At 35.7% G+C, this 27,154-nt stretch overlaps 2 protein-coding genes across 2 annotated transcripts; one reads left to right on the top strand and one right to left on the bottom strand.

The window, feature by feature from the left end:
• Positions 1-220: 220 nt before the first annotated feature.
• LOC129877165 (cationic peroxidase 1-like) lies at positions 221-2,475 on the top strand. The gene is made up of 4 exons (XM_055952655.1): positions 221-513; positions 711-902; positions 1,672-1,837; positions 1,927-2,475. The coding sequence occupies exons 1-4, from the start codon at positions 304-306 to the stop codon at positions 2,310-2,312; spliced, it is 954 nt and encodes a 317-aa protein (XP_055808630.1). The 5' UTR covers positions 221-303; the 3' UTR covers positions 2,313-2,475.
• Positions 2,476-3,580: 1,105 nt separating this feature from the next.
• LOC129877155 (zinc finger protein ZAT4-like) lies at positions 3,581-5,044 on the bottom strand. Its single transcript, XM_055952644.1, has one exon. It carries the CDS (start codon positions 5,042-5,044, stop codon positions 3,581-3,583), a length of 1,464 nt encoding a protein of 487 aa, XP_055808619.1.
• Between the last annotated feature and the right edge of the window lie 22,110 nt (positions 5,045-27,154).

Below are 27,154 nucleotides of genomic sequence, written 5' to 3'. Positions count from 1 at the left end.
GCTTCCAAAATGTATGGCCAAACGGATCACTGGCTGCCATTGGCCTACAAGCCTTAGAAAAATATGGTCTGTTTAGTAATGCTGCAAAGTTTGAACCAGTTTGCAATTATTTAAAAACTATAAAAAGAAAATGGAAATAAGAAATAAAAAAATTAGGTTACCTTGACAATTGGGCACACTCTTGTACTATAAATATAGGAAGTATTAAGGTGCATATTCCACATTAAGCAGTGCTAAGCAAGAAACTTGGACAACATCTTTTCTTCTTAATTCTTACTTTTTATTGCTAATAATTTCTTTGTCATGGCTAAAATATCTTTTTTACTAGTACTAATTATAGTCCCTTTTGTTGTAATTGGAATGAGCTCAGCTCAATTGACTTCCAATTTCTATAATTCATCGTGCCCAAATGTGCTCTCCATAATCAAAACAGCTGTTAATTCTGCTATCGCTACAGAATCTCGCATGGGGGCTTCTTTGCTTCGTCTTCATTTCCACGATTGCTTTGTTAATGCAAGTTATCTTACTTATTTTATGCATCTTATTTTTTATTTTTTAATCCACTAATTTGTGAGATAAAAAGAGATCTCACGTAATTAGTATCAATTTTGTGAAGTACAAAAGAAACTAATTTCTAATTTTCTATATGACAACTTTGTTTGATGACGAATTAATAAACATGTGACATGTTTAGGTCTTTGAACGTGCAGGGTTGTGATGCATCTGTGCTATTAGATGATACATCAAGTTTCACGGGAGAGAAGACTGCTAATCCAAATAGTGGATCCATAAGGGGATTCGATGTGATTGATACTATCAAAACCCAAGTCGAATCATCATGTGTGGGCGTGGTATCTTGTGCCGATATTTTAGCCGTTGCAGCTAGAGACTCTGTTGTTAAAGTAAGCTAATAATTAAAACATATTCTTTGGTTGTAGAGGTGCATTAACGATTTTAATTTATGAATTTTGGACCACAATTCTTTTTATTTATGTATTGGTTCCGTCTTTGAAAAGTTGGAATAGAAGAATATAGAAGAAAGTGATTTTTTTTAAAAAAATAAGTTAAAAAGTAAAGTAAGAGCCTGTTTGGATGGGCTTAGCTTATAAGTTGAAAACTACGTATAAGTTAAAAAAATAAGTTGGTGAAACCCAACTTATTTTTTTTTTGCACCAATTTTTTTTTTGTCTTATAAACTGTTTTCAACTTATAAGCTGCTTAAAATAAGTGCTTATTTTAAGCATAAAATGACTTTAAGTTGACTAGTCAAACACTAAAAAAAAAACTAAAAACAGCTTATAAGTCAATCCAAACGGGCTACGATACTCATGAATTAAAACAGATGGAGCACTACTATATTTACAAAACAAATTCTATAAAATTTAATTCCTTAATATTTTTGGCAGCTTTAGGAACGTGTGACATGCCTTACAATAAAATACTAGTTACAAACACCCCATGTAGTTGATGGATTATTCAATGAAGTTATTAGCATATGTACATATGTTTTTTTTTTAACTAAAAAAACTTGTTTGTTAGGAAAAGATGAAGAAAAGCATGTTGACCTTCATAGAAAGCAAAGTTTGGACATGCAAATTAAATAATTGGTTGCTGTTCATATAGATTATAAATTCGTTGTTGAAATTAATTATATTGTTGATAATTTGTTAGCTTGGTGGGCCTAGTTGGACTGTATTACTTGGTAGAAGAGACTCAACAACTGCAAGTTTGAGTATGGCAAATAGTGACATTCCTGCACCAACTTTGAACCTAAGCAGCCTTATTTCTTCTTTCTCTAACAAAGGTTTCAATGCCAGGGAAATGGTCGCTCTATCAGGTTTTTATTACATAAAAGCACATCAAAAAAATAATTTCTTATTAATTCACGAGACGCATAGAAAATCAAAATATCTTTGAATTTTGCAGGTTCTCACACGATAGGCCAAACGAGGTGCACTACTTTTCGCGACCGCCTCTACAATGATACCAATATAAATGCGTCATTTGCGACATCAGTTAAATCAAACTGTCCCCAAAGTGGAGGTGACAACAACATATCTCCACTAGACACCACAAGCCCAACCATATTTGACAATTTTTACTACAAGAATTTGAGAATTCAAAAGGGTCTTCTTCATTCTGACCAACAGCTCTTTAATGGAGGCTCCACGGACTCTATAGTTAACACGTATAGCTCAAATTCAGCCACTTTCTTCACTGATTTTGCGAATGCCATGGTGAAAATGGGTAATCTTAGCCCACTTACTGGTACCAACGGCCAAATTCGCAAAAATTGCAGGAAAACCAATTAAAATTTTACACAAAAATGAGATTCTAAAATTTAATTAATCTCGAGATTTCAAGTGTTTCTTATGTGTTTCCTTTTTGTTTAATCACGAACTTTGATGTTCTATGTTGTTAATTTGGAGGTAAAGGTGGTAAAGCCCACCCCTCCACCCCTAAAAATGTTGTAACTTTCCCATATCTTGAAGTAAAATAAGTATTGATTCAATCTCTGAATTTCATTTAGTTAGTTAACTTTATTCATCTAAAGTATATGAACTTTCAATAAAGTGTGAAATAATATTGGTGAAAGAGTTTCCTAGCTAAGAATCTCCATTATTCGTGACCGGTCATCTTTTTCCCCGTTAATGGAGAAACAAATTGATTATCACTTCAAGACGCTCCATCCAACAGAGGTGGAGGGTTCACTTCAAACAAAATGATTATTCACACCCTGCTTCTCCCTTCCCCACAACATTAAACATGAATCGAAATATAAATACTCAAAACAAGGAGTTGAACATAGAGATTAATTATTAGAATCGCAAGTTTGTTGTAGTAGATCCTAATTAGGGAAGAACCTTATTGCTTATTTTCTGTATCTTTTTTTATCACTTTCCCCTCTCCTCGTAGAGCAACCCTATATGGATTATAGTCACCCACTAACCAATTCAGACCAATTAAATAAGACATACATTTTTTTTTTCATTTTACGAGATATGTACATCAATAAATTGTGCAAAGGTGCTGAAATTTGATAAATTAGCACGTTCAAGGAGTTTTGTCACATCTCAATATACCTTTTTGAATTGTTACCAATGGACTCAAACATATTTTTTTTTGGTTAAATATGCAGCAAACAACTTCTACTATCATGAATATTCACTTAAAAACTTCTTTAACTTGCTATAAATTGCAATTGAAGAGTAAAAATAAATAAATTAGAACTACTCCCACGATAGAAAAGAAAAAGAAAACGTCAGGAAATCAAATAATTGTCACTTAACTAAATTAACTTTACTCACATTTAAAACTTAAAGAAAATTCGATTAAGAGAATGCATGTGGTATAAAATTCATATCGAATGAGAAACAAATATGAGTTCTATATTGCACTGGAAATTAAATTACAACTCAAAGGTTGCAAAGTATATAAAACAATTACAAGATTCTGTATCAATGGTTCCTTACAAGAAAATGACAAAAAAAAAAAGTACAAATTACAGTATGTGTGTCACCATGTATTCATCTCTTATAGTGACTTTGTAATTACAATTTATGTATATAGTGTGTATAATTTATGGGTCAGCCCCGACTTCTGTTGTTGAGCCAATCCCAACTTGTAACCAGTGAGAAGGATTTTCAGAAGTTTTATTCATATCCTTTAATTCACTTAGCTTAGCTAATTTCAATTTACTGTCTGCTTCATCATCTTCTACATTTTGTATTGTACCATTAATCTTGTTGTCACCATTGGTACCATTATTATTATTATTGTTATTGTTATTATTATTATTACTATTATTGTTAGTATTATTATTTATGGTTTCATCAAGGTAGTAGTTGTCACTACAACTATGTTCTTTTGCTTCATGAGGATTGCTACTCCATGGATGTAAGTGAATTTCTGTTGAGACCTCAAAGCTCAATGGATTCATAGGGTCGCGCCTGATTCGCGACATGTCTTCATGTGATATTGGAATGTTGAGATCTAATGCATCACCTGATTTTCGCAAGTTTGATCTTAGATTAATTTGCTCCATATGACCATGGAAATTAAATTTTGACGTCGAATCTGGGGAATTAGAGGTGATCCAATGGCACCTTTTGTGCCCACCTAAGGCTTGTCCTGTGGAGAAAACTCTATGGCATATTGAGCATTCATGGATTTTTGATTTTCTCATGGATTTTGAACCTTGTAAGGTGAATTCATCTTGTGTGATATTCATATCATGATCATCAATTAAGTTATCATCTAGTTGATCTTGCTTGGCTGCATAACATCCTTTAACCTTTTTGTGACTTGCTCTATGTCCACCTAAGGCTTGGTGGGAGTTGAAGACTTTCTTACATGCTTTGCATTCAAACAATCCTTTATTAGAAACCCCTTTAGCCTTATTGTCAAAAGGTACACGAGTACTCACTAGTGGGGTCAGGTAATGCATTGGGTTCCTTGCCCGCTCCTCGTCCTTGCTAGCCGAGGCACACGACTCCTCTGGCTCAGCCAACGACATGTCAACCTTGGCGTTGGCTAAATCTATGAGGCATTTAGCGAGGACAAGATCTTCGTCCTCGCTTGATGGATAAGTTGAAGTACTAATGGTCCCAATTTTTGTTCTCAATGACCTCTTCCTTTTAGACAATCCATAGCCTTTTCTTCCACCATTATTAATGTAGTCCTCGTCCTCTGAACAGGGCGAGGATACAAGGGACTCTGCGTCTTCTGAACTACATTTTCCATGTTCAAGAAAAGATTTCCACGACGAGAATTCTTTCCCACAATTCTCACAAACTTTATTGCTCTTTTGTCTATTAGGGTTTGTTCTTAATTGATACAACCTCTTATTACCTCCCTTAACACCCCCTCCAAACTTATCTTCCCAATCACTAGCTGGATCATCATCACCTATGTTTGCACCTTCATCTCCAATTCCATGAGCTCTCATATGACCACCTAGAGCTCTTCCACAGACAAAACCTTTCTTGCAAACCCTACAATAATGCTTAAAAATTGGTTGTTGTTCTTGATCTATACAAGCCATGATGTTCTACTTCAAACATGAATGAGGAGATTATCTTCTTCTTTTTTTATAGAAATTATAAGAAGCAAATCTTAATTAGTTGAAAGAATGAAAAGGTAGGAGGGATTGTGCATGCATGGGAGAGTTTGTTGTTCTTGTACTAGAAGTTGTTGTGGGCTTGGACGGTGAGAAAAAAATTAGTCCTAGTTTTTAGTTGGAGTAGTGGTTTGTGGAGGGAAGTTTAGAGGTAGAGAGAAAAATAGGAGTGTAAGTGAAAGTGGGGAGTGAGAGTTGACAAGTGGAAGGAGAGTAGTAAAGCCTATGGGAGTGAATTAAGAACTAATTTTATCTCAAACTATTTATCAAACAATAGTTATCTCAAACAACCAAATGGATGGCGGAAACGATAAAATTATACATAGTGTGGAGTCATTAGAGAAAATATAATTAGGGGTCTATTGGTTTAGTGACAATTTATGGAACAATTATTAATGCAGAAATTATAGTATCTGAATAATTTCTGAATGAATATTTAATTTAATGTATTAAAAATAATATACATGCTTAATTAGTTTCGTCATTTTGGTTGGTTTTATATATTTCTAATACACACATTCGCACATTTTATCGATCCTGCATAAAATATGTAAAATATTTTCATATAAATTATGCGGATATTATTAAGGGACAATTACAGTAGATGGTCATTCGGTCATTTTAATTACCAAAAAAATGGTCATTCGGTGTATATTCATGTATATTTAATATATATTTTATGTATAGAATGTATCATAATATATATTCAGTATATAGCTCATGTATAAGTAATTTATATTGTATAATCAGTATATATTTTATATGAGTTTTGGCAAACTATATTGTATAGTCACTACATATTTCCGATGATTTTGATCTATTTTTATGTAAATAAAATATAGTTATATTTATTGTAAATTACTTAGTTATTGTATATATTTGAAATTGTCCCTATTATTAATACAAACCAACCATTTATATTTAGTCAGAGGTTCATACTATTGAACAACCAACTATACATGTTATTACCATTAAACCATATGTGAAATTTCATGCTAGAATTATTATTTATTTTTTTTGGTCAAAAGTATTTTTTTCTCATCCAACCAAAGTTGTTGGTTGTACAAATCTACTAACTCTATTCTGACAGAGTCAGCTCTCATCTATCAATAGCAATACACTAGCTTATAAAGTATAGTAATTTTGGATAAAATGTAGTATTGTTCAAATTTTTGAATAAACATCTTTATTAAGATCTTATTTGTTTTTATTTAATGAAGGTCTTAAATAAGTAGCGGTAAATTGTCATCATTATAGAAATTTTTAAATAAACATCTTAATGATATTAAGGCCTCATTTATTTGCATTTAATGAATGTCTTAATCTTAATCATTCAGATCTTAGTCATTAAGTTTGTTTGTTTTCAAGGTTTGAATCTTAATCATTAATATGTCAGTCATTAAGTTTGTTTGTTTTCAAGATTTGAATCTTAATTATTAAGTGTGTTTGTTTTTCTTATTTTATAACCACTTAATGAGTCTGAATGAATAAGATCTATGACACAGTCTTAATATCATTAAGATGTCTATTTAAAAATTTCTACAAATATGACAGTTCACCGTTACTTCATCTACTTTCACCCACCACATACAACCACTATCAAGCACCACCACCTACTATCTACAACAATCTTCCTTAACCCCACCACAACTATCACCAATCACCACCACTTATCATCCACAACCACCATCCTCAACCAACCACAACTACTGTCAATCAAAAAAATCAATTGTCATCACTATTAGCCACCAATAACAATCATCACCACCAACAATTATTACATTCACTAATCACTATCGATAATTACTATCATTAGTCATTATTATATATCTCTAACCCCCCATTATCATTCACCACTATCATTAGTTATCAGTATCATTCCACTATTAATTATCAATTGCTACCAATAATAACTACGTTAATCACTAGTACCAAACAATATACCATAATACTACCCATAACCACCATGGTCAGTGAACACCATTCCAAATTGGCTCATACAATCACTATCATTAGTCAACACCACCACTAATTGTCATATAAAAATATTTTATTGATACAATATTAGATCAATTCAGTATTTTATTTAAATTTTGTATTTATTATTTTTAAAATAAAAACAATTTGTATACATTCAGATGCTTAAAAAATAAACTGTGCTATCTGTGTTATCTATTTAATATTCAGATGTGTGTTCAAATTCAGACTTCTAAATCTTGATACACATGTTAATATTCAGATGTGCATTCAGATTCAGACGTCTTAATCTTAATGAAAACAAATGAGGCCAAGACTTTGTAATAGATCTTAATCACTCAGATCTATTCAGACTCATTAAGTGGTTGTAATATTAAAAAACAAGCACACTTAATAATCCTGAATGATTAAGATTTAGACCTTGAAAACAAACACACTTAATGACTGAGATCTGAATGAAACCTTCATTAAGTGAAAATAAATAAGAACTTAGTCACTAGGCATACAAAAACATAAAACTATAAGGGTAGTTATCGATTTCTCCAGGTGACCTCTCCATTTGCTATATTGTTGTCCTTCAATATGCAATTGTACAACATGTCCCGTAATTTTTGCAAGTGGCTTTGTTTGAGAATCCTCTATCATTATGCTTAGTCTAAATATGGTATATATTCTACTGCATACAGCAAAACATATCCCAATATACAAATTCTTGATTTACTATTACTCATCCTTTGGACCAATCATTGAACCTCTTAATTTTAATTACCTATAGCCCTTTGATTCACAATCATTTCAAAAGAGCTGACCATATACGTGTAGAATATGGGCAGTCAGAAAACAGATGAACAAATTTTTTTCTCCAGTGAAATTGCTCACAACCAATCTGTATTATGATAGTTTATTTGATTTACTCTTTCAACAGTTCAGAGTTCTCTCTGCAGTTTCATCCATAAAATAAACGGTTGTCTTGGTATTAGCCCTTTAACCAATATCAATTTATTTCAATCCAGTTTTTCATATCGAATCAGTGAAGTATATACAGAAAAGGGTCAAATATACTCATGTACTATTGGAAATAGTTTAAATATACCCATCGTTATACTTTCGGGCTAAATATACCCTCCTGTTATAATTCGGTTCAAATATACCACTCTCATTATACTTTGGTACAAATTCGCCATTAATTTTAACGGAATAACACTTGAAAAAACTCAAAATTAAATAATATATTCCCAATTTTAAATATCTGATTTTTTTTAGGAATAAATAAAATTTCAAAGTACTAATTTGAGTTTTTTCCTTAGAAATGACAATACAAAATGCATTGCATAATTTTAAATACTAATATAAAAAATTCTAACTATTAATTTGAGTCATTTTTTCTTACAAAATAATAAGACAGATGTGTTTTCAAACCAAATTAGTACTTTAAAATTTTATTTATTCCTAAAAAACTCAGATATTTAAAATTGGGAATGAATTCTTTAATTTTGAGTTTTTCAAGTGTTATTCCGTTAAAATTAAGGGCGAATTTGTACAAAACTATAATGAGAGAGGTATATTTAAACCGAAAGTATAACAGAAGGGTATATTTAGCTCGAAAGCATAACGAGGGGTATATTTAAACTATTTCCAATAGTAGATGGATATATTTGACCCTTTTCCGAAGTATATAATTTCATAATGTTGAACTTGCTTGTGATAGTCATAGTTGTAATGCAACTTTCATATTGACATTCCTTGACAATTAAGTATTAACTATTTGCATCAGAAGACTTTCTTTAGCAGCCAACAGACCAACTTAGGGGTAGGGCTGTGCAGGACAAACCGATAAACCGCATCAAACCGACAAACCGAACCAAACCGGAAAAAAAACCCGACTAGTGGTTTGGTTTGACTTGGTTTGGTGTTTGAAAAAAAAAACCCGACCATTATAGGGTTGGTTTGGTTTTAACTAAAAAAAGTCAAACCGAACCCAAACCGACCCGATTATAGATATACTACTTTTAAATTATGTAATTTATAAATATTTTTTCATAATTTTTGTTTTCTTTCTTACATTTAGATTTGGACTTGAGAAGCCCATCTAAATAATATACAAAAAAAACTTATCTTATAAAGTTATATTATAAAGTTAAAACTTCAAACAGTGTTGTGCCTCCATCTTATATGTTTAGATACTATGAGAAACCCGAAAAAATCCGAAAAAACCCCCAAAACCCAAAAAACCCGAGAAACCCGAAAAACCCGAGAAAAATTGATATCGAAAAATCCGACTTTTATTGATTTGGTTTGGTTTATAGATTTAATAACCCGACACAAATGGTTTGGTTTGGTTTGTAAAAAATCCGAACCAACCCGGTCTATGTACACCCCTACTTAGAGGTATCCATGGTCTCTAAATCTTGTTTCATAGAAAGTATAGACTCAAATCACCCACAGTTTATCCTTTCATTATTACACAATCCAAGAGCTTTAAGTTGTCTTGTCCCAACATCTGCACCAACACAAATTAAATTCAAATAATTGATAAAAATAACAATCATTGGATGTTAACTCAATATGGGTCTTTTAGATGCTCTGTACACTTCTAAAGAAACTATCAAAAATAGAAAGATAAAAATTACATTGTCACATTTATTTGGCAAAAAAGACTTTCTTTCAAGATTTCTTTCCTTAACTAGAGAATTATGTACAATAAACTCTCATTGGATGATACGATCATTCGCTTTGAAAAATAATTAGTTGCTACTGCACCTGTTGTCGCACAATTTTTTATGAGACCTATCATCATATCTTTATTGAAGGATAGACAACTAAAGAAATTTGAAATTTTCTTACTAATTCTATGTGAATCATTGTTAACACTCATACACTTATTAAAGGTCTTATGTGAAGTTGGTGGAGAAATCACACTAACAACTATATGTGTAACTTTGTTCTAAAACTTATATCCCTCTCTTATCTGTTGGAAAATATGAAAAATTTATGCACAAAATGATACAACAAAGAGAACACTTCACTAGCCAGAATCATCAATGAGATTTTCTTCAATCTATAAATTGCTATTCGAAGAGACTACTCTAATATTTCTCTTATTCAACATAGAAAGATTCTTGCATTATGGTTGATGATACAACCCAAGGTCGATGTCCCTCCCTATTTTCTACCTCAAACCAAATAGAGGATATCTTAAATTTAACACTGGTGGAAGCTCCAAGAGTAAAGCCAACAAGACTGTGTCAATTTTTTCTGCACTAACTGTTAAAATTCAAACCGACTTAATAAAGTCAAAATTGGCAAGATTAAAAAGTAGGAAGAATTCAACTTGGAGAAGTAAACTAAAGATGGAGAAATTCAATTTGGAGAACTAAACTAAAGATGGAGGAATTCAATTTGGCAACGTAAGCTAAAGATGGAGGATTCAAATTGGTCAAAGTTGGCTAAAAAAAAATCATTACTAGGGTCTTCTATATGGAGGTGTAGGTTAGCTATAAATAGATGTTTGTATGCATGTAATTTTGTGTATGTGTTTTTTAGAAAGAAGAAGCAAGGCTTCTTAGAGAGTTAAGAGAGAAGAACCGAAGTTCTTAAAATTGAGAGTTTTCTTTTTGTCTCTGTGTGTAATATTTATTCCTTGTGTAATAAAAATATTATTTTTGTCCACTATGCTTTCAACAAGTGATATCAGAGCAAGGTTTTATTCACGTTACGATGTCAAATATGTTCTAGTTTCAAGTCCCAAAATTAACAAAATCAAATTATGGCAACTGGAGTATCCAGATGAAAGCCCTAACTAGTGCAATTGTTGGAATTTGGTTGAAATCGCTTATGGTGTACCAGAAAATGCAGCAGCTGAGGCGGCTATATCAAATGAAGAAAAACAAGTGTTGAGAAAAAATCGAGAAAGGGATAATAAAGCGTTGAACGCAATTCATCAAAGTATTGATGAATCAACCTTTGAAAAAATCTCTGAAGCAAAAACATCAAAGGAGGTGTGGGAGATTTTGCAAAAGTCTCTTTAAGGAGCAGAAAAGGCAAAAAGGGTACGTTTGCAAATCCTTAGAGCTGAATTTGAGACGTTGAAAATGAAAATGTCAGAAAGTGTGGATGATTATGTCACCCAATTTAAATCGGTGGCAAACAAGATGAAAAGGAATGAAGAAGTTCTTGATGATGTTAGAATCATAAAAAAGATTTTGCGGTCATTGGCACGTAAATTCAGTTACATGGTTGTCGCTATCGAAGAATCAAAGAATCTATCACAAATATCCTATGATGAGCTTGTGGGTTCTCTTCAAGCCCATGAGAAAAAGATGAAGCAAAGTGATGATTCTGAAAGTCTTGATCAAGCTTTGCAAAGCAAGTTATCTATAACTGAAGGCGGAATGAGTAATAGCTCAGGACAACGTTTAAACAACCTTGGAGGATATCGTGGAGGATATAGAGGTAGAAATAGAGGTGGACATAGACGAGGAAATCAATCATATGACAGAGGATAATCAAGTAAAGACTATCATGCCACAAGTCATGGATGAGGAGCTCGAGGCAGAAGCCAAGGTAGAGGAAACTCTCAACAGAGATCTAAATCTCAGGTGCAATGCTATAATTGATAAATATGATCACTATAGCTATGAGGTAAAATCTGCTCCTAAACAAGAAGAAAGAAGCCATGCGGCAATTTTTGAAGATGAAAATAGGGAATCTCGCATATTCCTTACCTATAAAGAAGATCAAGGATCGAAGAAAAGTATTTGGTACCGTGATAATTATGCCAGTAATCATATGTGTGGACGAAAGAAATTGTTCATGAAACTGGATGAATCAGTCAATGGACGTGTAACTTTTGGAGATGATTCACATGCCGATGTCAAAGGAAAAGGCAAAGTTATGATAACTCAGAAGAACGAAAAAAAAGTACATAACCGATGTATACTATGTACTAGCTTTGAAAAACAACATTATCAGTATAGGTCAGCTTAGTGAAAAAGGATATGAGGTAGTGATAAAGGATTGTTCACTAACCTTGAGAAACAAAAATGGAGAATTGGTCGCCAAGGTTGATACGACATGAAATCGTCTCTTCACTATTGATATCGAATTTGGAGAAGTAAAGTGCATGAAGACATCTATAAAATATGACTCGTGGTTTTAGCATTTGAGGTATGGAAATCTTGTATTTTCTAGTCTAAAGCTATTGGCAAAAGAAAATATGGTGAACGGACTGTCAAAAATAAATCTACCTGATCAACTCTGTGAAGCCTGCATAAAAGAAAAAATAACACAGACAAAGTTTTGAAGTTGGATAGTCTAGAAGAGATAAAAGACCACTCGAGATTGTGCACTCAGATCTAGCTGGTCCATTTGACATACCATCACTTGAAGAAAATAGGTATTACCTAACTTTTATTGATGATTTCAGTAGAAAAAGTTGGATATATATTCTTAAAGAAAAATCAGAAACTCTTGATATATTCAAAGAGGTCAAGGCGATGGTGGAAAAGCAAAGTGAGTACTATATGCAGATACTCAAATCTGATAAAGGAGGTGAGTACACTGCAAACTCATTTGAAGATTTTGTTAAAGAGCATGGGATTATTCATCAGCTAATGATCAAATACATATCTCAACAAAATAGAGTCGCGGAAAGAAAAAAATGTACCATTCTCAACATGGCAAGGAGTATGGTGAAAGCTAAGCATTTACCTAGAAATTTCTGGGCTAAAATGGTTCAATATGCAATTTACCTATTGAATAGTTGTCCAACAAAAAGTGTCCGGTCTATGACCTTAAATGAAGCATGGAGTAGTCAAAAGCCTGGAGTTGGACATCTCAAGATATTTGGATGTATTGCATATGCTCATCTTCCTAAATAGTTAAGAAAAAAGCTCAATGATAGAGGAGAAAAGTGCATCTTCATTGGATATGATAAAAGAAGCAAGGCTTACAGGTTGTATAATCCTCTCACGAAGAAGGTGATTATCTCAAGAGATGTTGAATTTGATGAAGGTGATTATTGGAAATTGAGTGAAGAAGAAAACAAAGTTGAAGGATTATTATTTCGTGATGAAGATGATAATAATTTTGTTAATCAAAATGAACAAGGTGACGGACAAAGTCCACCACAAAGCCCTGTTGCAACTACTCCTTCAACATCTGCATCACCAAGTAGCAGCAGCTCAAGTGAAGCTCCAACAAAAATGCATAGTCTCCGTGAGGTCTATGATGATACTGAACCCATAGAGAGAACTATTGACTATTACTTATTTTGTTAAATGGCTGAATATGATCCAGTAACATATGAAAAGGCAACTGAAGATATTAAATAGAAGAAGGCGATGGACAAAGAAATTATTGCCATCAGAAGAAATGACACATGGAAGCTAACAAGTCTGGCAGAAAGACATAGTCCTATTGAAGTCAAATGGGTGTACAAGATAAAAACCAACAAAGAAGAAAAAGTGGACAAGTACAAAGCAAGACTCACTGCAAAAGGATACAAATAATAATATGGAGTAGATTATGATGAAGTGTTTGCTCCTGTGGCAAGGATTGGTACCGTAAGTCTTCTCAGAGCAATTGCAGCACAAAATCAATAGAAGATTTATCAAATGGATGTGAAGTCAGCATTTCTAAATGGCTAACTAGAAGAAGAAGTTTATATCGAGCAGCCACCTAGAAATATAAAGCAAGGATAGGAAGATAAAGTCTACCGTCTGAAGAAAGCTTTGTATGGATTAATGCAAGCTCCGCGAGCATGGAATATCAAAATTAATGAATATTTTCAGAAAAATGGATTCGTGAAAAGTTCATATGAGCATGCATTATACACAAAAAAAAATAAGGTCGGTGACATCATGTCCGTGTGTCTATATGTGGATGATATGATTTTTACCGAAAACAATCCAGGTATGTTCAATCACTTTAAGAAAGCTATAAAAAAGAACAGCCCGGTGCACTAAAGCTCTCGCTATGCGCAGGGTATGGGGAAGGGCCCGACCACAAGGGTTTATTGTATGCAGCCTTACCTTGCATTTCTGTCAGAGGCTATTTCCAAGGCTTGAATCTGTGACCTCCTGGTCACATGGCAATAACTTTACTAGTTACTCCAAGGCTCCCTGACTTTAAGAAAGCTATGACTAAAGAATTTGAAATGACAGACATTGGTAAAATGTTATACTTTCTTGGAGTCGAAGTGAAACAAATGAGATCTAGCATATTTATGCCTCAAAAGAAATATAAGGAGCAAATTCTAAAAAAGTTCAGAATACAAGATTGTAAGCCTATAGCCATGCCAGCAGAACTAGGTATGAAGTTAAGTGTTGACTCAACAAGCGAGCCAGTTAATTCAACTTTCTTTAAAAGCGTAAGTGGAAGTTTAAGGTATTTGACTATTTTCCGGTCAGATATTATATACACAATTGGACTGGTTAGCAGATTTATGAAAATCCAAAACAAGATCATTGGATTGCCGCAAAGAGAACTTTGAGATACATTAAAGGTACTGTGGATCATGGTCTCTTTTATACGCACTTCAAAAATTTGAAGTTGATTGTTACTCAGAAAGTGATTATGGGGGAGACTTGGATGATCGAAAAAGAATATCTGGATATTTATTGCATCTTGGCTCAATAACATTTTCATGGTCATCAAAGAAACAACAAACTGTTGCTCTTTCAACATGTGAAGCAATATATATAGCTGTAGCAGCATGTACCTGTCAAGCAATTTGGTTAAAGAATATTTTGGAAGAATTGTCTTTTTCTCAAGAAGATCCAATCACAATTTATATCGACAACAAGTCTAACCATATCACTCGCGAAGAATTCGGTGTCGCACAGTCAAAGCAAGCGCATTGATACAAAGTAACATTTTATCTGTGAACAAGTGAAGAATAAAACAGTGGAGTTAGTCTATTATCACACAGAAGACCAATTGGAAGATATATTTACAAAGCCATTGAAAACAGACATATTCCACATACTCAAAGAAAAGCTTAAAATAAAAAGTTTGGTTTGAAGGGGAGTGTTAAAATTCAAACCGACTTCAGCAAAGTCAAAATTGGCAAGATTAAAAAGTAGGAGGAATTCAACTTGGAGAAGTAAACTAAAGATAGAGGAATTCAACTTGGATAAGTAAACTAAAGATGGAGGAATTCAATTTGGCAACGTAAACTAAAGATGGAGAATTTAAATTGATCAAAGTTGGCTAAAACAAAATCACACCTAGAGTCTTTTATATGGAGGTGTAGATTAGTTATAAATAGATACTTGTATTCATGTAATTGTGTATGTGTTTTTTTTAGAAAGAAGAAGCAAAGCTTCTTAGAGAGTAAAGAGATAAGAACCACAGTTCTTAAAATTGAGAGTTTTCTTTTTGTCTGTGTGTAATATTTTACTCCTTGTTTAATAAAAATATTATTTTGATCCACTGCGCTTCCTACACTAACAATATGACAGAAATTCAGGCAACTAATTTTGGATAACAGTGATGTTAGGATAACACGATAAGTAAGTTTCCTTAAAGATAGATTCTAAAGTTTTGTTAAATATGTTTAATGATGTTTGTAAGCCATTATAGAAACTCAAATATTAGATAAATAAAATTTAAGATAAAATTGTTGAATTTCACATAAGGATAATTATCACGACCCAACCCCGTAGGTCATGACGGGTGTCCAAGCTGGAAACTCGCGTATACCCCTGTTAACTATAAGTAAACCTGACGCATGTTCACATATTGGCACAACCCGTCTCCTGAGGGGGGTCACAACTTATCAATAGGAAACATAACCCATAAGCCGACGAGGCTATCGTAGTATGTGGGGTCATCCTATTATAAACGCACAATGAGCCGACAAGGCTGCCACGACAAAGGGAACGTCCCAAAATATAAGTCATATAGACACAACTGAATACACATATATACACAACTCCCACACATATCTACAGACCTCTAAGAGTATTAACGGTAATATATGGTGGGACAAGGCCCCCGCTGTACCCCTGAATAAACAAATATATACATCAAAGGATCAGTACCAAAAGCTAGGCTCCATTACGATGGAGCTCTTCCCAACTCGCTGAGTGGAATCCTAGGCTGGCGGATCCCTAAAATGCGTGTTTGTACCTGCAGGCATGAAATGCAGCCCCCTCCCCCCCGAAAAGAGGGGGTCAGTACGATATATGTACTGAGTATGTAAAGTATGAAGCATCATAAGGAGATTACAGCTGACATAGAGATGCAGGGACAAGTATAACATTTAACAAATCACTGTACCTGCATCTTATAAAATGGAATCATATACATCATTGTCACATATCGTACCCGGCCTATTGTGGGACTCAGTGTTGCAAATGTATCACTATATTTTCATATGCATGTCTATATACTGTATCCGGCCCTTTAGTGAGGGACTCAATGAAGAGATTAGTGTACATTTATACCGTACCAGGCTCATTATGGGACTCGGTCTCATAACCATGTTATCATATCATCATATATCATACCCGACCCTATAGCAAGGGACTCAGAGAATAATCATATCCTTATATCATCGTATATATATATCATACCCGACCCGGGACTCGGTGAATTTGTAGTGAAGCTGTGCACGATTAACATACCTGACCCATTATGGGAATCGGTGGAAGATGTATTAACAGCATACACGAGCAGAGTAGTGAGTAACCATATAAAAGTTAAATCATCATCTAAGACTCCATGAAATAGTCAAGTGAACCGTCACTTGAAGATCAGGGTAGTAATTATCTTAAGTACCCTCTAAAGGTCACTAAAGATCAAATCAAGTGGAGCCTCAGGCATCATAGACGTGTATCAAGATAATGCTATACAACTTATGCAATCGGAGACATTTATCATCATAGAGCCCTTAGGAATAGGAGCTTACACATCCAATTACTACTCAACATGTAGAAGGCTCGAGGGTAGTAGTTCAACTACTTTAAGACCTTTAACAATCAAAAGACAATACGAGTCACGAGTTATACCCATAACTTATAAATAGAATTACCTCTAAACTCATATCATATATCATTTCACTTACATTTAAGACATTCCAAAAGAAAGAAGAGATAGGCTTTACATGTACTACTTTTCATCACATAGAAGACTTGAAAGGTAATAACTCCATTAGAGCAGGAGTTCTTATATCAAGGAGTGAATAAGAATTATGAATCATACTTGGAGTTTTATGAATGGAATTATCCCCATATTTCATATACAAACCACTTATGGCTAAGACATGCCAAGAGAAAAGAAGGATAGCTTTACATACATCTTATGGATTAATCGTAACCACGCTTGCTTTGTCGCCCTCTGAACCTATTTAACACGAAAGTAATGCTAATATTAATAACCCTCGAATTTCTAGCTTCTATATCTACAATCAATCATCCATAGGAATCATTTCCTTATTCGTTTTTCTCGACTAGTCTATTAGTTAGTTAAGAAGTTAATGGAAATCGGGCAGCATCTCTCCTATAACTCGCCTTATCCGAACTTCCAATTACACCTACAATTGATATAACCATATCAACAACAATAACCAGAAGCTATGTATAATTAAATCACTTCAATGTTACGCAATACAAGCTCCAAACAGCTCGCCCAAAACCACGACACTAAAATAGGGTTTTCAATCTTTATTTCATAAAATCTTAACCACACGGAATGGAGAATCACGTGGCCGCAACCAGCAGCATGTATATTCATTCATAGCATGTTTTCATCCCTTTAACACACCCAAACTACCTTCGAATACAATACCATAATAATAACAACACTACTCAACTAGAACGACTTCAATTCCGTTCGTTTACAACATCAATCATAATTATGCAATTCTCTTACTTCCAACTTCATTTAACACGAGTAATCTTTCCATTACAACATCATTAATTCCAATTCGAAAGGAAGAACCTTACCTTGCCAAAAATCGACCTCGAGAGCTTCTCAACATGGCTGAAAATTTGGTGGTTGTTCGTTGCACTCTCTTGCTGCCCCAACTACTAATTCACGTTGTTAAACACCTTCACGTGATCAAATAACACCTTAGATAATTAATTCACAAAGAAAAATTAGAGGGCTTACCTTGACCCTAGCTGCTGCCGTAGCCACTCTCTCTTGTTCTCTAGTTTTCTCTAAAAAAAATTCTAAGTGTAAGATGAAGCAAACTGAGAGAGTAGTCATCTTTATACATTATATACCCCTCCTTAGAAGGTGACATGTGTCATCTCCTAAGGGTAACACCTGTTTAGCTCTTATTATGCCACCGTATCCATACGTTCACTCTCTGGCTGCCACATGGTGGGGTGGGGTCCACCCAAATAGGTGCGTCACCTACTTGGTCCAAGTAGGTGCATCACCTACTTAGTCCAAGTAGGTGCATCATCTACTTGTTCCAAGTAGGTGTATCGCCTCTTTTTTCCCTCTTCTATAGGTTCATAATCTCATCTCTCTTTAAGAACCTATGTAGTCCTTACTACTTAAGCTCGACATGTACTCAAATAGCTTAATTATGTAAGACATCCAAGTTGGTAGCTTACTCAAGTAGGTCAATTACCATGACTTACTACTTGGCCTCCAACTCCTACCAAATCCCTCTAGACCTATTTCTAACCATCGCTACTCACATAGAACTTCATAAACAACATGGATCACATGGCAATCTTTTAGAAAAAAAACATGTTCCAATGTACAAAAGTGTGGGGTATAACATCTTTCCCCCTTTAGAACATTCGTCCTCGAATGTTAACTAGTCTCATAAGGTCTTAAAAGGATTTTGGGAAATCTCTGTAATAATTGTCATATATAAGTCTCTTATTAACTAATACAATCGATTTAGGAGTTTAGATTATCTATAGACATGGGGGAAAAGTATGGATATTTATTCTTCATCTCTTCCTCGACTTCCCAGGTCATCTTTTCCCTATTTTTATTTTGCCACAATACTTTGATGGAGGCCACGTCCTTGGTGCGCAACCTTCTGACTTGGCGATCAAGTATAGCTATAGGGTGTTCCTTATAATATAGTTCCTTTGTCACTTGGATATCATCCACGGGGAATACTTTAGAAGGATCACCAACACATTTGTGAAGCATTAACACATGAAAGACTAGGTGTACTGCTTTTAATTCGGATGGTAGGTCCAACTCATAGGCAATTTTGCCTATTCTATGGATGATTTGATAAGGACCAATGTATTTTGGATAAGCTTCCCTTTCTTACCGAACCTTATTACCCTCTTCATGGGTAACATCTTCAAGAACACCCAATCATCAACCTGAAACTCTAAAGGTCGATGTCGATTATCTACATATGATTTCTATCGACTCTGGGCTACCAATAACCTTTCCTGAATTAGCTTGACTTAATCCACAGCTTGTTGAACCAGGTCTGGGCCTATTAGTTTTATTTAACCAATATCAAACCAACCAATAGGTGACCTACACTTCCTTCTATACAAAGCCTCGTACGGTGCTATTTGGATGCTAGAATGATAGCAATTATTATAGGCAAACTCAATAAGTGAAAAATAATCATCCTAACTGCCTCTAAAATCAATTATACAAGCACGCAATATATCTTCTAGTGTTTGAATAGTATGCTCGACCTGGTCGTTAGTCTGAGGGTAAAACGCTATACTAAGATTTACCTGTGTTCCCAATCCCTTCTGGAATGATCTCCAGAAGTTAGATATAAATTGAGCTCCTCTATCTGATATAATAGATGTGGGAACCCCATGAAGTCTTACTCTTTCCTTGATATACAACTTCGCATAGTACTCAGCTGAATATGTAGTCCTAACTAGAAAGAAGTGGGTTGATTTTGTCAGTCTATCTACAACAACCCATATGGAATCATACTTCCGTAGAGTGCGAGGTAAGCCTGTAAGAAAATCCATATTAATCGCTTCCCATTTCTAAGTTGGGATTTCTATCTCTTGTAATAATCTGCCAGGCTTCTGATGCTCACTCTTAACCTGTTGACAATTCGAGCACTAGGCTACAAACTCTGCTATGTCCTTCTTTATGCCATCCCATCAGTATAAACATCTGAGATCATGATACATCTTGGTTGACCCTGGATGAATAGAATAATAGGCATAGTGTGCTTCTTCCATCACTTGATGCCGTAACCCTATAATCTCAGGTACACAGATTCTGCCTCTATATCTAAGCACTCCGCCAGGCATAATCTTGAATGGAGTCTTTTCCTTTTGAAAAGATGTATCCATATACTGTGCCAGAATAGGGTCCTTGTACTGGCATCGCTTTACTTCTTCTATGATAGAGGATTCAGCTAGTCCTCGAACGAAAACTCCACCATTATTCGAATCCGCTAAACGGACTCCAAGCCTAGCTAACTGGCAAATCTCGTGGACTATCTCTTTCCGTTTTGATTGTACCTCTGCCAACCTACCCATTGATTTATGGCTGAGTGCATCTGCTACCACATTTGCTTTTCCTAGGTGGTATAGGATGTCAACATCATAATCTTTCAGCAACTCTAGCCACCTTTTTTACTGTAAATTCAGCTTTTTCTACTTAAAGATGTATTGGAGGCTTTTGTGATCCGTATAGATATCAATATGTACGTCATATAGATAGTGCCTCCATATTTTCAAAGCATGAATTACTGCTGCTAACTCCAGATCATGAGTTAGATAATTCATTTCGTGCTTCTTGAGCTTTTGGGAGGCCTAGGCTATGACTCTACCATGTTGCATCAGTACACAACCTAGTCCAACACCAAAAGCATCACAATAAATAACATAGCTATCTAGTCCTTTAGGAAGAGTTAGAACTTGGGTCGTAGTCAACTTATCTTTCAGCAACTGGAAGCTTCGTTCACAAGCATCGGTCCACTATAACTTAGCCGCCTTCTGAGTTAGCCTTGTTAAAAGCGCTAAAATAGAAGCAAACTTCTCTATAAATCTCTAGTAGTATCCTGCTAGCCCTAGAAAACTACGTACTTTGGTAGGTGTTGTAGGTCTAGGCCAAGTCCTTACGGCCTCAATCTTCTCTATATCTACTCGAACGCCATCCTTTCTAATAACATGCCCCAAGAATGCTACTGAAGTCAATCAGAATTCACATTTAGAGAACTTAGCGTGCAACTTTGGTGGTGGAGCACCCCAAGTACCATCCGCAAATGATCCTTGTGTTCCTCTTCCGATCGTGAATAGACCAGAATATCATTAATAAATACAATCATGAATAAGTCTAAAAATGGTTTGAACACTTAATTCATTAGATCCATAAACACCGCTGGAGCATTAGTCAGCCCAAAAGACATTACTTTAAACTCATAATGCCTGTATCGGGTTCTGAACGCAGTCTTTGGAATATCTGTTTCTCTTACCCGTACCTAATGATAGCCTGACCACAGGGTCTATCTTCGAAAAACACTTAGCAACCTGCAACTGGTCAAACAAGTCATTAATCCTAAGAAGGGGATATCTATTCTTTATTATTACCTTATTCAGTTGCCTATAATCAATACACATTCGCAGCGACCCATCTTTTTTTCTTACAAATAATACCGGTGCTCCCCAAGATGATGTACTAGGCCTAATGAAGCCCTTTTCTAACAAGTCTTTCAATTGTTCCTTTATTTCCTTCAATTATGCAAGTGTCATTCGATAAGGAGGAATAGATATAGACTGAGTATCTGGTAACACATCTATAGTGAACTCTATCTCCCATTCAGGAGGAAGACCCGGGAGTTCATCTGGAATACATCTGGATATTCATTGACTACTGGCACTAACTGAAAAGTCGGTACCTCTGCTTCCAGGTTATGCACACGAACCAGATGATAAATATAGTCTTTTTTAACCATTTTCCTTGCCTTGAAGTATAAGATAAATTTTCGCCTCGGCAATGCCGTATTCCCCAACTATTCAATAATTGGCTCATTTGGGAGCTGGAACCGAACTACTTTATTTCTATAATCAACGTTAGCATAACAAAAAGCTAACTAGTCCATACCCATAATAATATCAAACTTTGTCATATCTAATTCCAGCAAATCAGCCAAGGTGTGACGACCACATATACTCACCGGGAAATTTTCGTATACTTATTTTACTATAATAGAGTCTCCTACCGGTGTAGCTACCTCAAATGGGTCTATTAATTCGGCTTTTATTCCAACCCTACTAGCATCAAAAGGAGATATATATGATAAAGTGAAGCCTAGATCTATTAATGCATATACATCCCAGGAGAAGATTGATAATGTACCTATAACCACATTTGGTGACGCCTCTTGATCCCGTCGGCTAGCTAGGACATAGATGCAATTTGAAGGACCGCTAGCACTGGAAGTTCCACTATGGCCTCTACCACGGCTTGATGATGCATAATTACTCTTCCCCATAGGGCACATAGCTACTGAAGAAGAATAACCAGCAACTGACCTAGTAGGCTGAATTACACCTCTTGGACTGCCCCCGAATGGGCACTCCCTTATAACATGGCCTTGATGGCCATACATAAAATAAGCACCTGTAGCAGCATGGCATTCCCTAAAATGAGGCCTACCACAATGAGAACACTGAGGCAAGGGTGGCCTTGACTGACGCAAACCCCTATTCATCTGTGAGCCTGAAATGCTAGAGCTCTGAACGGCACCTGAATACCTTGTGCTATCGAACCTTCTACCTATGAATTGTGAGCATGCACTCCAGCCTAGCTGGGAAGGATATCTACTATACTACTGAGGCTTCTCACCTCAAAACTCTCCCGAATAACCAACCGACCTAGCTCTCTTACGCTGGCCCCTATCATAATCCCTATCGGGTTGTCGCCCTCTATGCCGATCCTCCATTCCGTGTGCATACGTCTGTACCCGAGTAATATCCATGCCTGGCTGAGAATCCATGTCCATACAGCTATCGATCAAGTGATGATCCAGCCCTATCACATAATGATACACCATATCAGCCATATCAGCCACAATAGTGGGCACATATCTCGCTAATAAGTCAAACTCAAGGCTATAATCTCTAATGCTCCTGCCATTCTGCCTCAACTGGCTCATTTCATTTCTGGAGGTAGAAAGTGGCTAAGGAAGGCTTCCACAAACTCATCCCATATTGCTAGAGAAGCTCCTTCGCCTCTTGATAATTCCTAAAACTCATACCAATTAATGGCTATGTCACGCAGCTGATATGAAGTCAACTCAACAAACTCAGTCTCAGAGGCCCTAATTATTCTTAACGTATACTGTATTTTTCGAATGAACTCTTGTGGGTCATCTGCAGGCCTCAACCCATAAAACTCGGGAGGGTTACAAGTCAAGAAGTCACAAACCCTCAAACTATTATGTCTATCTACATCATCCCCTCCTAGTCCATGCCTTTGAGCCTGTCTTGTCATTAATCTAGTCAGCAAATGAACTGCATCTCTCATAGCCCTATCTTCTAGCCCTGGCTGTGAGGCTGGAGGCTTCAGTACTAGAGTCTCGAGATCTGCAGTTGTTGATCTTCTAAGCTCCTCTAAAGGTGGTGGCATAGTAGATCTTGCCGACTGGAGCACAATCCCTAACATAGACTGGGCACGAGCCTTAGTAACTATCGGGGTCTGACTAGTTTCTCTCGCTACTGACTTGCCCTTCTGGGCAGTTGTTGTTTTTCTTAGAGGCATCACTGTAAACATAATGGTATGTTAGTGAGAGATCATCCTAATAGCATAGCTCTATCGCAAGATGTAAGGCAAGAAAGAAGGACAACATTCTCAATGTCCTACAGCCTCCTATTTATAGATGCGGTACACAACACACCGATAAACAAGATTCTACTAGACAGGGTCTGTAGACACTCTGAGGATGAACTATTCTGATACCACTTTTGTCACAACCAAACCCCGTAGGTCATGATGGGTGTCCAAGCTTGACACTCGCATATACCCCTATCAAATATAAGTAAACCTGTCGCGTGTTCATCTATTGGCACAACCCATCTCCTGAGAGGGGTCACAACTTATCAATAGGCAACATAACCCATAAGCCGATGAGTCTATCTTAGTATGTGGGGTCATCCTATTATAAACACACATGCGAGCCGACAAGCTGCCATGATAAAGGAAATGTCCCAAAACATAATTCATATAGACACAACTGAACACACATATATACACAACCCACATACATGTCTATAGACCACTAAGAGTATTAATGGTAACATATGGCGGGACAGAGCCCCCGTCGTACCTCCGAATAAACAAATATATACATCAAAGGATCAGTACCAAAAGCTAGGCTCCGATATAATGGAGCTTTTCCAGACTCGCTGAGTGGAATCCTCGGCTGGCGAATCCCCAAAACGCGTGTATGTATCTACGGATATGAAATGCACCCTCCACCCCCCAAAATGAGAGGGGTCAGTACGACATATATACTGAGTATATAAAGTATAAAGCATCATAAGGAGATTACAGCTGACATAGCAATGCAGGGGAAAAGTATATCATTTAACAAATCACTATACCTACATCTTATAAAATGGAATTATGTACATCATTGTCACATACCGTACCCGGCCTATTATGGGACTCGGTGTTGCAAATGTATCACTATATTTTCATATGCATGTCTATATACTGTATCCGGCCCTTTAGTGAGGGACTCAGTGAAGAGAGTAGTGTATATTTATACCGTACCTGGCCCATTATGAGACTCGGTCTCATAACCATGTCATCATATTATCATATATCATACCCGACCCTCTAGCAAGGGACTGGGTGAATAATCATATCCTCATATTATCGTATACATATATCATACCCGGCCGGGACTCGGTGAATTTATAGTGAAGCTGCATGACTAACATACTCATCTCATTATGAGACTCGGTGGAAGATATATTAACAGCATGCACGAGCAGAGTAGTGAGTAACCATATAAAAGTTAAATCATCATCTAAGACTCCATGAAATAGTCAAGTGAACCGTCACTTGAAGATCAGGGTAGTAATTATCTTAAGTACCCTCTAAAGGTCACTAAAGATCAAATCAAGTGGAGCCTCAGGCATCATAGACGTGTATCAAGATAATGCTATACAACTTATGCAATCGGAGACATTTATCATCATAGAGCCCTTAGGAATAGGAGCTTACACATCCAATTACTACTCAACATGTAGAAGGCTCGAGGGTAGTAGTTCAACTACTTTAAGACCTTTAACAATCAAAAGACAATACGAGTCACGAGTTATACCCATAACTTATAAATAGAATTACCTCCAAACTCATATCATATATTATTTCACTTACATTTATAACATTCCAAAAGAAAGAAGAGATAGACTTTACATGTACTACTTTTCATCACATAGAAGACTTGAAAAGCAATAACTCCATTAGTGCAGGAGTTCTTACATCAAGGAGTGAATAAGAATTATGAATCATACTTGGAGTTTTATGAATAGAATTATCCCCACATTTCATATAGAAACCATTTATGGCTAAGACATGCCAAGAGAAAATAAGGATGGCTTTACATACCTCTTATGGATTAATCGTAACCACGCTAGCTTTGTCGCCCTCTGAACCTATTTAACACGAAAGTAATGCTAATATTAATAAGCCTTGACTTTCCAGCTTCCATATCTACAATCAATCATCCATAGGAATTATTTCCTTATTCGCTTTTCTCGACTAGTCTATTAGTTAGTTAAGAAGTTAATGGAAATCGGGCAATATCTCCTATATAACTCGCCCTATCCGAACTTCCAATTACACTTCCGATTGGTACATCCATATCAACAATAACAACCAGCAGCTATGTACAATTAAATCACTTCAACATAACGCAATACAAGCTCCAAACAGCTCGCCCAAAACCACTACACTAAAATAGGGTTTTCAATTTTTATTTCATAAAATCTTAACCTCACGGAACGGAGTATCACGTGGCTGCAACCAGCAGCATGTATATTCATTCATAGCCATGTTTTTAGCCCTTTAACACACCCAAACTACCTTCGAATACAATACCATAATAATAACAACACTACTCAACTTTAATTCAACTAGAATGACTTCAATTCTGTTTGTTTACAACGTCAATCATAATTATTCAATTCTATTACTTTCAACTTCATTTAACATGAGTAATCTTTCCATTATAATATCATTAACTCCAATTCAAAAGGAAGAACCTTACCTTGCCAAAAATCGACCTCGAGAGCTCATCAACGTGGCTGAAAATTTGGCGGTTGTTCATTGCACTCTCTTACTGCCCCAACTATTAATTCACATTGTTAAACACCTTTACGTGATCGAAGAACACCTTAGATAATTAATTCACGAATAAAAATTAGAGGGCTTACCTTGACCCTATCTATTGCCATAGCCACTCTCTCTTGTTCTCTATTTTCTATTTTTTTTCTAAGTGTAAGATGAAGCGAAATGAGATATTAGTCATCCTTATACATATATATACCCCTCCTTAGAAGATGACACGTGTCATCCCCTAAGGGTGACATGTGTCTAGCCTTTATTGGGCCACCGTATCTATGTGTCCACTCCCTGGCTGCCATGTGGTGGGGTGGGGTCCACCTAAGCAGGTGCATCACCTACTTGGTCCAAGTAGGTGCATCGCCTCCCTTTTTCCTCTTCCGTGGGTTCGTAATCTCGTCTCACTTAGCTCCACATATACTCAAATAGCTTAATTATGTAAGACATCTAAGTCGGTAGCTTACGCAAGTAGGTCGATTACCACGACTCACTACTTGGCCTCCAACTCCTACCAAATCCCTCTAAACCTATTTCCAACCATTGCTACTCACATAAAACTTCATAAATAACATGGATCACATGGCAATCTTTTAGAAAAAAACATGTTCGAATGTACAAAAGTGTAGGGTATAAAAATAATCCATTGTTATATATATGAAAATCAATATGACTGCGGACTCTCTACCAAAACCAGAGTCATTAAGCATGCTTCTATGGTTTTTAAAATACTATTAATCATTCTACAGTAAAGGACAATTACATTATGGGAAAGTACCGCAAAGGGCAATT

The sequence above is a fragment of the Solanum dulcamara genome, chromosome 2 (genome assembly GCF_947179165.1).
Source record: "Solanum dulcamara chromosome 2, daSolDulc1.2, whole genome shotgun sequence".
NCBI lineage: Eukaryota > Viridiplantae > Streptophyta > Magnoliopsida > Solanales > Solanaceae > Solanum > Solanum dulcamara.
The sequence above is the reverse complement of the archived record's forward strand: the minus strand, read 5'-3'. Positions and strand labels throughout refer to the sequence as shown.